This window comes from Echeneis naucrates, chromosome 4 (genome assembly GCF_900963305.1).
Source record: "Echeneis naucrates chromosome 4, fEcheNa1.1, whole genome shotgun sequence".
Classification (NCBI taxonomy): Eukaryota; Metazoa; Chordata; class Actinopteri; order Carangiformes; family Echeneidae; genus Echeneis; species Echeneis naucrates.
The window spans coordinates 10241069-10255495 of NC_042514.1; the positions used below are offsets into that span (position 1 = coordinate 10241069).

Here is a 14427-nt window from a genome sequence, read left to right on the forward strand (position 1 = left end):
AAGTTGATTATTGCATTTGGAAAAGCATGCACATTTTGGGATGCCAGTGTGAGAATAGAAAACCAAAACCAAATCTGCACAAACACATTTTAGCAGTTCTAGGTACAATTACTTTGAGATGTTTTTAAATAAGACATACCAATGCATCTTATTTTTGACAGTCTGGTTAGTACGAAATTGAAGCAAGGGAGTAAAATGACTTACTTGTGACAGGGGCTGCATTGTTTGGCGTGTCAGCCCTCAGGTATTGTGTGGTCTGGGTGGATGGCTGAGACAAGCCCTGTGAGCTCCCACTGTCACTTACACTGAAAGAGAGAGGAAAGGAGTATTTATCTGAAAGACCCTGAAATGGGTTGTGGCACATATTTATTAATACAATACAAAGAATGAGTATTAAGTCCTTCCTTATGTCTTAGTTTCAAACTAGTAATTTAAAAAATGAGGTTGTACAGTTAAAACTACTGCAGACCGTGATAACCTGGTAACAGGATCAGTAGGTCACTGTAGCATCACATATCAAATCATTGCACACATCTAATGCAGATGGCTCTCTTATTGAGAGTCAAGTGTATAGCTGACCACTGTCTATCAAACTGCGATTGTTGTTTGTAAAATAAATTAACAAATAAATAAACATGGCAACATACAAAACATTGACAAATATCAGTTGGCACTTTATTATGAACACCTTGCTCGAACTCATGCTATAATACAGCAGTTCTGCAATAAATCCTTTCATATGCAATACGAATACATAATGATGTTTAGTTCCTCCTGAAACTGTTACAGTGGTTCTTTTGAGCTGTACTGAGCTATAATAGAAGTTTTGCTGTTATTTTATTAACATGTGCATTTATTAATCTATGGAGGCTAAATAAAAGCAGTTTTTCACTTAAATTAAGGCAATTACTTAATTACATTTTCAGGTCGAAAGCCCTGAAGAAAACCTTGACCTAAAGTTCATGTTAATCGGAAACCTAAGTGACTGAAAAACTGAAATGCCTGAATTTGAAAGAAGACCTTTGTACAATTTAAATTTACCCTTGTCTTGATGGCTTACTTCAATGGTATGGGATGATGGGCTGTTTTATTATAATGTGTGTATGTATATTACTATTTTTGGTCTGTAGTTTTTTTTTAACCATACAGCATTGCACCTCTCTATTTTGGTGTACACCCTTGTGCAATACCAATAAAGGCTATTTCTATTCTGATTTGATTTCACATCAATATCTGATAACCTGCATAATTGCTTGCTAAGCTAAAGCACAGGCTTCTGCCTGATATAACTGTCTCTGTGGACGTATTTTTGTTGCGCTATGAACAATGTTTGTTTGTTGTTGTTTTTTTACTATAACAACTTTCACAGGTGACAGAGATACAAAGCTGTGCATCTCCTTAGCAGTGGTCCGTTTTTAATAAGTTTCAGTATTAGTGCCCTGATATATATCAGTGATCAGGATGTCTTTGGCACCAGGAATGATAAAAGAAACATACCTGTCCTCCATCTCCACTCTTTTCATACTGTGAAGGTGAAGGATAGCTAGGATTATGGCAACGAGGAAGATGACAATACAGCAGACGCTCACGCTTATGTAGAACACCTGAGTGGAGCTGGTGGGGGTGGTTACACCATCTACTGATAGAAAAGAAGCAATGAAATCAAAAGGAGCAACTTCACAACTACTGCATTATTGCACACAAAATACCATTATTCCAGAAATAGGGCATAAACATGAGGTTAGGCAATGGGATGGACAAAGAAATGATTAATTGAGAGAGAGAGAGAGAGAGAGAGAGAGAGAGAGAGAGAGAGAGAGAGAGAGAGAGAGAGAGAGAGAAACTGTAAGTGGACTCTACTTAGGTTGATGGAGGTTAATGGAGGCCTGAAATAATAAAGGCTGCACCCAGGATCCAGTGTCTGAGAGCTTTTCTCATCACTTCTCTAAAAGCCTCTCAGGACCCCAGGTTCCTTCGGTCTACCCAAGCAGAAGGGAGAGAACCCACTAATGGTGCTTTGCACAAAGAAAATGCATTCCCCTGGAAGATGGCAACCACTTAATTCGGTGAGGGCTTTCAGTAGGATATTTCATCATACCCTCTGCACCCTGAAATTATTTGTGTAGCTGCTACAGCAGAAGACTTGTCAGTATTAACCAACCTCTGTCTTATAAGGCTGATGACACCTATGATAGACAGAGCTGGTAGAGAGGGAAACGTACAGCAAGATGCAAGCATGAGGTTACTTACAATCAGGCCGTTGAAGAGTGTTATTGTTGAGGGGAATAGGAATCTTTGGTTCAGAATCTATTCCTGTGATTGAGAAAGAGAGAGCGGGACGAAAGAAGATGCTTAGTAATGCAAAGAAAACACAAAGCTCACATATTTAATTCACAGATCTAAAAATGTCCTTAGCTAAATTTGCAATGGCTTTTTTCACTGTGACTAATTTTTGATCACAAAGACTCAAGGCCATAAACAGGCTTGAATTTCCACCAAATCTCACGAACACCAAAGTTGAACTAAATTAAACTTATGCCACATCAAAAAGGGAAATGTCTCTGACATTTGGAAGGAAACAGAACAGAAGCCTCAAGCGAGATTAAAAAAGCTACAAAGGCTAAATATCTTTTTCCTGCTCAGTAATGTTCCTGCTTTGTCATTGAGTAAAAGAAATTCACCAATGCTTACTTATATCACTTATATAACTGATAATGAAATGTTAGTCACTCTTTAGTATTAATATTGATAAAATAAAACGCAACAATGTTTTACATCAATACAAATAAAAACAGGAAGCATATGTTTTCTGCAACACCACAGTAATAAAGTTGACAGCTATGATTGCTCAGCATACATTTTCAAGTAAACAAAGACTCCATTATGGCTGCTAATTTGACTCATACTAAAAATAAACTGGAATTAAATTTGCTTCCATGGGGCACATAACAAATTGCCTCTTTGCCATATATAATTATCTAGAGGCAGTTAGAAAATAGCACAGTGCTGAATACAGGACATATTACAATATTATTTTTTTTTAATCGAACACACAGTAATAATAAAATAAAGCTCTACACAAACCACTGTTGTGTAAAATATGATGAAAAAATTAAATAACAGTATTGACCATCTGTTTTCTAATGCATCACAGCAGAACATTTTGACTTTTCACAGCAAAAACATGAAAAGGGGAAACTAATAACAAGAAAAAGGAAAAAAAAGAAAAAAGAAAATGTGGAGCTTTGGAATGCTCCAAAAAAAAAACATGAATGTGGGTTGTGTTGTATCTTTTGACTCAATCTCTCTTCAAAGCAAGAATGCATTTTGTTTTTCTGCGGAGTCTGCACATTGTGGGCCGATTGTGGACGCTCATGTTGGGGTCCCGCTTGGAGAGAGGGTATGAATTGGCCTCACCAAGCATTTGTTTCGATACTTACTCTTATAGCACATTTTCCTCCTCTTGAAGTTGAGTACTGTGTAGTTGTTGGCATGAATGGTCAGGTTGAGCTGCACTGTCAAAACAGCCTCTCCATCAATTTTGCCCGAACAAAACAGGTCCACTCTAAAAACTGTGGATAAAATAAACACATTGCACAAACATAATTGAGACAATTTTGCACTTTTTCCTGAAGTATCCTGATTTCGTTGACGTATCAAGCTCAGCCTCAGAGGTTCCCAAATCACATTTTTACATCTTGTTTGTTTACTGCATAAACAGTTTAAAACAACATTTTTATTGTATAAACCTCACTAAAAGCAAAACCCTTCAGCTGAGTTTAAATGTTTCCTTGTTGATCTGCAGATTACCAATCCAATTTAAATCTACAAATTAGAAGATTAACAAGAATGCATTTAACAAACCTGAGGGAACAACCGGTACCTCCCCCTGGCTGGAAACGTTGCTCCTGGGTTGATTCATGGCAACAGGGTTCTCCACATGAAAGCCAAGCCGGTAGTCAACCTGTAAATAAGCAGGGATACTCAGAATGGCCAACACAAGTCATGGATATGATTAATTTATAATTCCTGATGCCAGCACTTACTTTAGTCTTGGAATGCCATGTGAAGTGGAGGCTGTTGGTCTCACTGGGGACGGGTAGGGTGAAGGAGAGTGCATAATGATTCACTATATCATCCCGCACATAGTAAAGTTCTGCATCAAGGCCTGCAAAGGACATAAAATTGTTGCTGATGAGATGGAGATTAAAAGATTGCTGGAAATGAAAGACAACTAATTTTACAATCATGAGAGAGATGTAGACACAAAGACCAGGGCTCAGAAAATGCTAATATATCCACTGAAACAGTCATCTTGGGCTGAGGGCAAGGGGTTCCCCTCAATAAGAGAAATTGGCTAACAACATCTGTAAGTACTTCAGAACTCTTAGTGCTCAAGTGAAAACTTCAAAACACTCAAGTGAGACAACATCCAAAGTATGAATGCAATTTTCTTTTCAGGAAACAAAATTGGTCAAGGGAGGGGTCAAGAAGAAAGTTTGTGGAAGTGTAATGCCTTAGATTGAAAAAATTTGACCTTGTTTACAACATCCATAGGTTTTCCGACCATTCTTCAATAAATATATGCCACATGAACAACACCAAAGGGACTGTGTCTTGCATTCCATTATCTTTCGTCAAAATAAAATGATGATTTAAAATGCTTCTTTTCCACGGGACTCCGACAGCATCAAAAAGTCATCAAAGTGTAGTGTGTGCTGGTGAAATCCCAGACTCGGGCCTGGGGCTGTGCAATCAGCCCTTGAAAGCGGCTGTCTAGCAGAGTGGTCTCTGTCTATCATTCTCCGAGTATCTAGTTTAAAGAGAGGGGAAGAATGTGCCCAGGCTCCCCCAATACCCTCGGGCTGTCGCAGAGCTGTGGCTCATAGCTGTGGCTCTCACATTGGCTCAATTAAAAACATTCCCACCCGTTTGCCAACTCAGAAAGGGAAGAGGTATTATGTAAACTAGTATTTAACCAAGCTCAAAGAGTAAGACTGCTGGCTTTCCTTGCCATTAATTAGGAGATTCCCCCAAGTACGTTTTCACAAAAACAGATGTTTAAATCAAATTAGATCTTTAATTTGAAATTAGATGATACTAAACCTCAGAAATAGTAATTTGACCAAACTAATCTATATATATAGAAATATATATTTTATCAAACGCAGATTTGCTTTATTATGATGTATGGCTGCTATAATTGATAAAAAAAAAAAACAAAAAAAAAAAAAAAAAAACATTCACATAATTTTTTACTGTTAGACCAGATCACTGGAAACAAAAAAAGTTTGATATTTAATCTCAGAAATTATTTGGTACAGCACCGCTTCAATCCATTCCACTATTTCCACAACTGCTGTCATCTTCACCACCTTTTCCAAATTGTACATTTAGCAACTGCCGATATTTTCATCTGCTGTTCAGACAGCTTACACATGCACTCACACTAACATGCCACCACACATGCTGCAACAGAGCATATAAAATGAGCGGAATAACACAGTAAAAGACAACAGTGAGTCACACTCAACAGTTATACAAATGATATAAAATATTTAGTTTGTAAGTTTTTTTTTCTTTTCCTAGGGGTTTGGGATGAGAAGAGAGGCAATCCCCACCAAGGCAATGGTAGGAGACAGATTCATAAACTTTCTTTCCCCTTTCTTTTTATCCCCATCCACACTCACTTTTTACTTTTGACTCTAAGCACATCTATCTTTCATCTTAGTAATCAATTAGTAATATAGCCTAGCTTTAATTAAGTGACTGGAAATGGTGAGATATTTGTAGCTAGCTGTAATAAAATATAAAACCAATACTTTATTCATTTGAAATTGGTGAATTTTATTTCATGTACTAGTTCTAACTGTTATAGACTTGGGTCAGCCACAGGTTAGTGCTGAAATACTTCCCTTTCTTAAGCTTTGCTATGTGCCTCCCTTGTCTCAACATGTGGCCACACTGCTTTGATACCAGTTGATACCAACTATGCAACCAGGCATGCTGGCCCAAAAATGGACCAGTGTGTTCAAGGCTGGCCTTCCCAGAGCACCTCAGACAGCCACCCAAACTGCAACAACTTCAAAACAGGAAAGTGGAGGAATGGCAACAGGAGCCTGTCAATGTGCACAGATTTAGGACAAAGAATAAATGATTCCTGAGGTTAAGGAAGTTGAACCATGCTCTGCAGTTTAATCCCTGACTCACACCCTCTGCTCTCTGGAATGAGAAAACAACATTGTAAGTAGGTGTGCCTGTAAACAAGACCTGTGTTTAAGCCCACAACATATAAAGAGCGTCATTACACCAATCACACTGTTTGGCACTATGGATACAGATTTTTTCTAATGTAAAAAGTTTCTTAAATGCAAAAAGATTTTGTATTGAGGGATTTTTTTCCTGCTGGGCATTTCTATTCAGCAAGTGCCCTCCAGAAGCTTTACTACTACTTTGAATTACTAAAACTGAAAGTAGTTCAAAGTAAACAATATTCATCATTGAATACTTTTTATATTCTAATAAATTAAACAGTTTTGCATTAAAAATCTCCTCCTGCCACTCAATTAAGGAAAAACACAGAATTTGAGCCTTTTGAGCAATGTGTCCATCAGTGTGTTGATTTTTGTCAAATTTTTCAACATAGGAGCAAATGCAGTGTTTAAAAACAGACTGATATGTTTGATTAAAACTTGGCTATATCGATTCATGTTTTGACCCACAGTGGCACACAGCCCTAAGATCTGTTAAAATCAGTGCTACAGTTGATGTTTGTCACGCTCAATTACATGTTATGACAATGTTTACAGAAAGATGTGATAAAATCAACCATTATAGATCAGCTAACAAGCCACACTGTAAAACGTAAAAAATATCAAAAGAACAATCGAGCCCCTGAAACTGTATACAGTGCTTTAATAAATCCTGTTAAAAAGGATATTCCTCTCCATCCACAGATCAATAATATTAATTTGTAAATTGTCTGGCATCAACCACAATCAAAATATATGCAGACTATTACACAACATTTGTTTGACCTGGATTTAACAAAGAAAAAAAATAATCACATGCTCTTTTCCACCAAGCACTCTACAGACATTCCTCAAGTACCAACACATTACACCTCAGAGCTGTCCAGTACAACCAGTCCTCCACTGTTAGGCAGAAAGAAACTCCATTAGAGCAGAATTTAAATACTTTGCTCACATCAACACTTCTTTCAAATTTGGTAGTGGCGTACGGATGACGCAAACTTCAAGTTTGAAGTTGACATGCAGCGCTCTCTTGCAAGCTGTGGATCACAACGCAGACAGAAAGAGGAGAACAAAGGGTGGCAGTGGCCAGGTGGCAAGCACCAGGACAGATACAACAAAGACCTTCTTGTGTGCACAGTCAACACTTTACCTCCTAAAGCCTCCATCCCTGAGCGCTCAGGAGATAAACACTCCTTCCAGCCTCTCTCTGGGAAGATACTGGCCACATTGACCAAGGAGGGAGGAAAAAAATGAGGCCTGCGTGAAACTCTATCAACTGGAAACACCACACAAATCCACAGGCATGAATGAGGCAAGAGATGGTCTAAAATATCAAACACACTGGAAAGTACAAACTGAAGAGAGTAATTTTGGTCTAAGGTTGAAAAAGAGATCATGTAAAATAGCTCAATGCTGAAATCTTTGAGCAGTTATGGTTAGTTTAAAAATGACAAGTAAAAATAAACTGTGATGGAAAATTTGCAATCTTATTGTTGCTCCTGTCTTCATGAATCAGTCATTCATTGTCACTCTGCATTTTTAACCAGGTTATTATAATCACATCTAAGACAGACATCTGTTTTCATCTTTAAACAAAGGACTGTGTAAATAAGACAATACAAACACTACACACTCATTCATACAATTATTTCCATCAGTATTGACAGTTCAATTCCAACATGACTCAGTGAACATTTAGGTTGATAAAAAATGCAACTTTAATTAATTCATCCATCTTCTACCGCTTAATCGTTTCTGGGACCCGGCTGGGGGGGGGGGGGGGGGGGCGGGGGGCGCGGGGTACACCCTGGACAGGTCACCAGTCCATCACAGGGCCAACACACAGAAACAAACAACCACTCACACTCAGACCTACGGGAAATTTTGAGTCACCAATTAACCTAAAAATAATGTTGTCTTTGGACGGTGGGAGGAAACCCACGCAGGCACAGAGAGAACATGCAAACCCCACACAGAAAGGCCCCAGGCCCAGGAACTGGACCTGTGACCTTCTTGCTGTGGGGCAACAGCGCTACCCGTGCTTCCCAAAATGCAACCTGACCATAGTAATTCTGATGAAAGCTAATAAAATTCAGCATAGAAGTACTATAAGTGCTGAATGCAATCAAATTAGTCAGGCTGTCTTTGATGTGCAGCATCAGCTTTCACTTTTTATCTTACTACTGACTACTTTTAGTGGTATCGTGTTTAGTAAAGCTTTAATAAAATTTTATGGTGCACAATATAAATCCTCTCCAACCACCAAAACAAACAGTACACATACCCAAGTTTAGTTAATACCATGAAAAACATAACTGTAATACACTGGTAATTTAATTGCGCCGTTGAATTCTGAAATAGCCACCTGTTGCTATAATAAGGTCCACTCTAATATGAAGTTTTTAGCCAACCAATTCAGCAGGAAATTACCTGACATGCCATGCCCAACTTTGAGTTAGCTGGCAGCCATGTAGGGCACTTTATGGCTGCTTTATTTTTATTATTATTATTTTTTTTATTATTATTTTTTTTTAACAGGAAGCCTGTAGAATTTAGATGTACTGACTGGGCCAACTGAGTTTCAGATATATGCTCAGTCATCTGAGTATATCTGACATATTTATATATTTATTTCCAAAATAGAAATCTGCTTTCCAATATTACTTTGCTTCCAGTGACTGCAAAAGCATAATTTAAGTGTAAAATCAAAAGAAACATACAATAATGATGAAGAATAAGGATATGGGAGAGAACTATGACGCATACTGACCAAAGACACCAGCTTAGCTTTTATAGCTCAGCTGTAACAGCAACAGAAGATGTAAAAATCTCCAGATTGAAAGTTTCTTAAAGCTAGAAGAAAAACACATTAAGTAACAATCTCTGTGGTTTTCTTTGACTCACATCAAAGGCACCATACAACAATTTCCCTCTTTTATTTCATGAAGTGGCCCAAGGGCAGACAAGGATAAAGGCATAGAGAAGAATCTGAGCGAGGCTGTCTGCCATAGCTCCATTTTAGGCTCCTCATTGATGCTTATGTGCTGCTCAAAGAGGCTTCTCAGTTTATTTGACAAATATTTAACAGTTTACTGAAAAAGTTATAGTTGACTGTTTGTGGCAGGATGATTTCATCTTTAGGCAACTAAAGGGTCATATAAGAGGTCAAAACACACACACACACACACACACACACACACACACACACACACACACACACACACACACACACACACACACACACACACACACACACACACACACACACACACACACACACACACACACACACACACACACACACAGCTTTACTCATCTATTTCAGGATGCTGTTCTACACGGGCAGTTTTGTCCATTACACAGCAGTGTGAAAGTCTTGGCTGTGTGCTCAAGGTCAAATATTTTTTTTAGATTAGCGTATGTACCTCCTATTTTAGAAATGCCTCAGAAACTATCAGGATATTCAGCCTTAACAGCCTCTGATGTTATTTAATTTTCACAACACAACAGCAAATTGTGATCAAAAAAGAGTGAACTTCAAACTCATGACATCTGCTGTCAACTAAACACACAAGAACAAAATAGATGGTAGGACATTTTTGAATGTGGATTTTCACAGGAAAGCAACTTTTAAAACAAGTTGTTGCTACAGGATCTTGTTTGAGTGCAGCAGCTCTTACACAAAAGATGTGAAAGCAGAGGCTGCCTATTCAACCACAAGATCCTTAGAGAGTCGCATGAAGGAAATGAATACTGCTGCCAATCACTCCTCACTGTTGTTAGGCTCTTTTTTCAGCTTTCAGCTCTTTGGGGGAGGGGGGTAGGGTAGTTATCTAACATGCACTTGGTTATTCACAATGCATGGATGGTTTTACACACTTGCATTAATGAATACTTGGCCACAGAAATTATGCTAAATTCTGACCTACCCACCTGGCTGGGCAAGCGTAAAAAAATACCACATTACTAGAATTTTCTTTTGCTGTCCCACTAGGAAGCCCCCAGGACATACAAATAACAAGCAAAAAAATATTACTTTGCCTAGATATTTCAACACATGAGGTTTTAATACCAGGTTTTCCTCAATAAAATCTGTCAACAACTCTAGTTTGACAAAATATGTTTCCTCCTATCCAGACCCATGCAAAGCATTGGAAAATCTGAATTTAATAGGAAACTGTATATTTTATCCACACAATGCTAATTTTGGTTGAGGACGGGGGAGCTATGATTTGCTTTGACAGAAAAAAAAAACCTGTGACACAGTAAACCGATTCTCTTAATGTGTACTTTCCACCAAGAAAAAAAAAATCATCAGAGCAATGTATTAGGGAGCAAGAGCACTGCTGATTCTACAATGGAAAACTGAACCCAAAAAAATACCTTTCATAGTAGACAGAAAATTATGCCCAGAATGTACAGGAAAAACTTGACTTTGTTCATCCTTCATCTTCTACATAATTCAAATCACTTCAGTCATTGGATTTGCAATTTTTGAAGCTGTGTTTATTTGAAAAGCCAAGATAACAGTAATTATCACAACAATTTTAATAAATTACTTTTCTGTTGTTAAAAAAAAGACCTTCATATAATTAGTGCTGAAACAATTAGTCCATCAAATCATCAGCTGTCAAAAGAGAAGAAATGCCAGAAATCACACACCCGACTCCTGGACAGCAGTGAGGCTGGCAACTGGAGCTGAGAATACATATTTTTGAGTCATCACATCCAGTTCCTCCCCTTTGGATTGCAGTTCATACTAGGACAACTAGTCATGTTTCATAAAGGCAAAAGTTCTCCTGGAGTCAAGTATGATGCCAATAATTGAATTTGAAGAGGCAGCTCATATAGAAGTTAGACTATAGGAATGTCTATCCAGCGTTGGATTATTTAGACGGATAGTTCACTATCGCATTAGTCATGCGCAAAAGCAATCACAAGTGCTGCCTGGAGTTCATCTGTAGACCAACAGACTGTATGTATATGAAATCCTGCTTCAGTTCAGGCATAACGTTTTCCTGTTCCTTAGCAACCCCTTGAGAGTCAGGCGGTTTGGTAAAGTTATCAAAATGAAGGAATCCCAAACAGAAAGCCTGAGAGCAGAGCTAGACTACAGTACCTGATGGCATGTTGTTTCCTATGATAATAATGTCTATACTTTACAGGCAAATACACTTTTATGACCTAGTGGTTAAAAGGGACAACTAAACAATAATTCAGACGATGGAGCATATGGAGGCAGTAAATTTCAAGAAACCTTCGGGAAGATTTTAAAAGTGTTTCTAACAGAATTTACAGGGTGAGGCATCACTGACCTGAATGTATGGGCTGTAGATCACATGATTAATTTTTCTGAAGGATGTAGAGATTGCTCTTATAGTCTGTAAACTCTAGACACGTAAATAGATATAAATTTTAAAAAGTATATATTACTATGACTACTGCTGAACTTTTGGATAGTCAAGTGTAATAATGTAATTAGGAGAGACTGAAGATTATAGACAAAATGTAATTGCTGAAAAAGCTAAGCTATTGAAAAACACAGGTATTATTTATAACGTTGACATGTTGTGCAAGCTTACATCGCTACAATTTCTCAGGTTATTAGCCACATCTTTGAGTTTCCTACTATGACAATGTAAAATCTCTGATGAGGGGGGAAAAAGTCTATACCAGGACAATGAAACTGAAGATTTGGCACAGAGGATGAACAATCAGTTTGGAAATCGCAAATGATCAGGTTCTACACCCAACGCATGGCAGCTTCATTTTTTTTTTTTTTATGTAAAATAAAATTGTTGTGCTCCTGAAATGCCTATGTTTATTTTGTTTAGACCCCAGAAAAATGACCATTATTATCACAATTTTGTTACAGCTTTTTTACTAAATCAAATGCAAAAACTACAATCGCCATAAGGAACATGTCACAACGGCAGTATCTGTCAAAAATAACTGCAGTTTTATTCGCCCAGATTCCACTATTTTGAACTTGTGCTGACTCAGTGACATGGCATACAACCATTTGGTCATGATTATATTATGGTGATGAGTCACAATTTGACAACTGAGCTATTAGCTTCAACTGAAATCAAAACTTAAGAAAACTCACTGAGAAACTCTAAATACACCCAAATATGCCATGGTTACCTTGTATCTTATAATATTTTCTATAAAATCTGACCACTTTACAGTATGTGCATGAATGTGCATGTATGTGCATGAAGACAGTCAGATCTAGTTCTCCTGATAAACTTTTGGTAGATACCAGAAATTCTCCATAAATGTTGACATAAGTCTGTACTGGTTAGAAAAAAAATTTCTTCCTTTTTTTGTCAACAGGAAGTATAAGTCATATATGTTAGAGCATCTGTATCTGCTGGTACAGTACTTAGTGTACTTTTGAAAATCATATGTCAAACTGACCTCAGCACAGGGAAAACAAATATTTAAAAAGCGTAGCAAAGTTTGATTTTTCTCTCTTTTTTTAATCACCAATTCACCCTTAACCCACTTAAACTGGTCTCAAGCAGAATAAAATTTGGGTTTTCATCCAGGAAATAATACAGTTGTTACTATATGTACATATTTGTTTATTGTGAATTCAATCAAATGGTAAGTGAGATTATGATAACAGCTATTCTAAGACTGGTTTGAAACTAGAAGCAAACCTTGGTTGACTTCATGGATTTGCAGTGAGGCTCCCCAGCAGCTTATTGGGACAGTGAGTTGGATGCCAGTTTCCCTCCAACATGTTTTTGCCACTGCCTCATGGAAGTTTCTATCCACACATACTTTTAGCTCCGCACACATAGTCAGACATTAAGAGATTTCTACATATGACCAAATGAGGTTTTAGGCAAACCACAAGAGAGGCCCGGGTCCGGCAACAGCAAATCAACTACAGAATGATGGAGAACAAGGGGAACTAAAGAGGACAGAGTCAGCCTATGGTCTAACACCAGACAGATAATATATGAGCATAGTGAGTAATTCTTTGATGTGCTTGCTAAGAAACCAGTGCATGTAACATTTTAGAAGAAGGACCTGTGAAGAGAAGGACGTAAGAAGAAGGATGTAACATGAGAAGGACCTGGTATATTTTGCCATATAATGACAGAAAAATGCTGCACACAAATTAAATCACCAGTCGTCCCATAAATTCAATAGCAAACCAGAACTTCTCAAGAGCTCTGCATACGCATTAAGTAAAGAAAAGCCAACCTCGGATACTGTCGACACCCAATGAAGAACAGAAACAACATTCTTACTAACTTACATCTGATGCAAAACTGCTGAGGCCACAACAACTCGGTATATGTATGCAACACGGGCTTCCTCACTTTACAAAAACATTTTTGCACTAACACTTCCACCCCTTCATTAGACTCTGCAGTGGCCATCACTTGGTAAATAACTAGTTTCAAACTGCATCCTCAACACATGTTCTCTAAACCCTAAATTAACAACTTGAGACCAGCACAATTCTACCTATTTTTCAGTTCAACCACATTATCTACTCTCTGTGAATAGTAGAGATCACACACTAATGGATTTCACATTAGACAGTATGCTGTCATGTTGCCAATGGTCCACAATCAGGGATAAGGCAAAAAATCTTTATACATCATACAACCCAACACGATCATGATCACCACAATCAAGCCTGTCTACTGAGCTGAATGTAACAATGACATTCAACTACACATATTCCTGTCTAGTTGTGGTTTTGTAAATGTCTGATTTATGCCTTTCCCCCTTCCATTCCTTGATATATATCAATACATGTACCATATATGAAACACACTACATGTCTACAGCAGATGTTTCCATGTTTCCTTAGTGACAAAACTGTTGACTTTTTTTTCCTGAAGAGATTATATATCTACTCTTCAGCCAATACATTGCAGTTACACTATTATAACAATCCACTTATAATGATTATGTCCAGTTATTTTAAGAAACGTATAAACCATGTCCAAGACATTTCCCAATGAATATTTTTCTTCCAATCAAACAGCATTGTGGGAGCATGACTAAAATTGTGTAAAAACATAAGCACATCCTCAAGGCTACAGCTTCATTTCAACAGTCAATTACCCTGGGTTAGCCACACAATTAGTGCTCCCAATGATCTGTGATGTGTTGGGATGTGTTCAGCACATGTAATCCATTT

General features: G+C 37.7%; 1 protein-coding gene across 4 annotated transcripts in view; it reads right to left on the reverse strand.

The window, feature by feature from the left end:
* ryk (receptor like tyrosine kinase) overlaps positions 1-14427 on the reverse strand; it is a 31110-nt gene that overhangs the window by 15749 nt on the left and 934 nt on the right. For 3 of the 4 annotated variants that reach the window (XM_029499511.1, XM_029499508.1, XM_029499510.1), the window contains exons 2-7: positions 4047-4168; positions 3865-3964; positions 3441-3572; positions 2251-2313; positions 1498-1639; positions 205-305 (exon numbers count right to left, since the gene is read on the reverse strand). In XM_029499511.1, the coding sequence (XP_029355371.1) occupies positions 205-305; positions 1498-1639; positions 2251-2313; positions 3441-3572; positions 3865-3964; positions 4047-4168 (660 nt within the window). The remainder of the gene's footprint in view (positions 1-204; positions 306-1497; positions 1640-2250; positions 2314-3440; positions 3573-3864; positions 3965-4046; positions 4169-14427) is intronic. The other variant, XM_029499509.1, reaches the window with a different exon arrangement.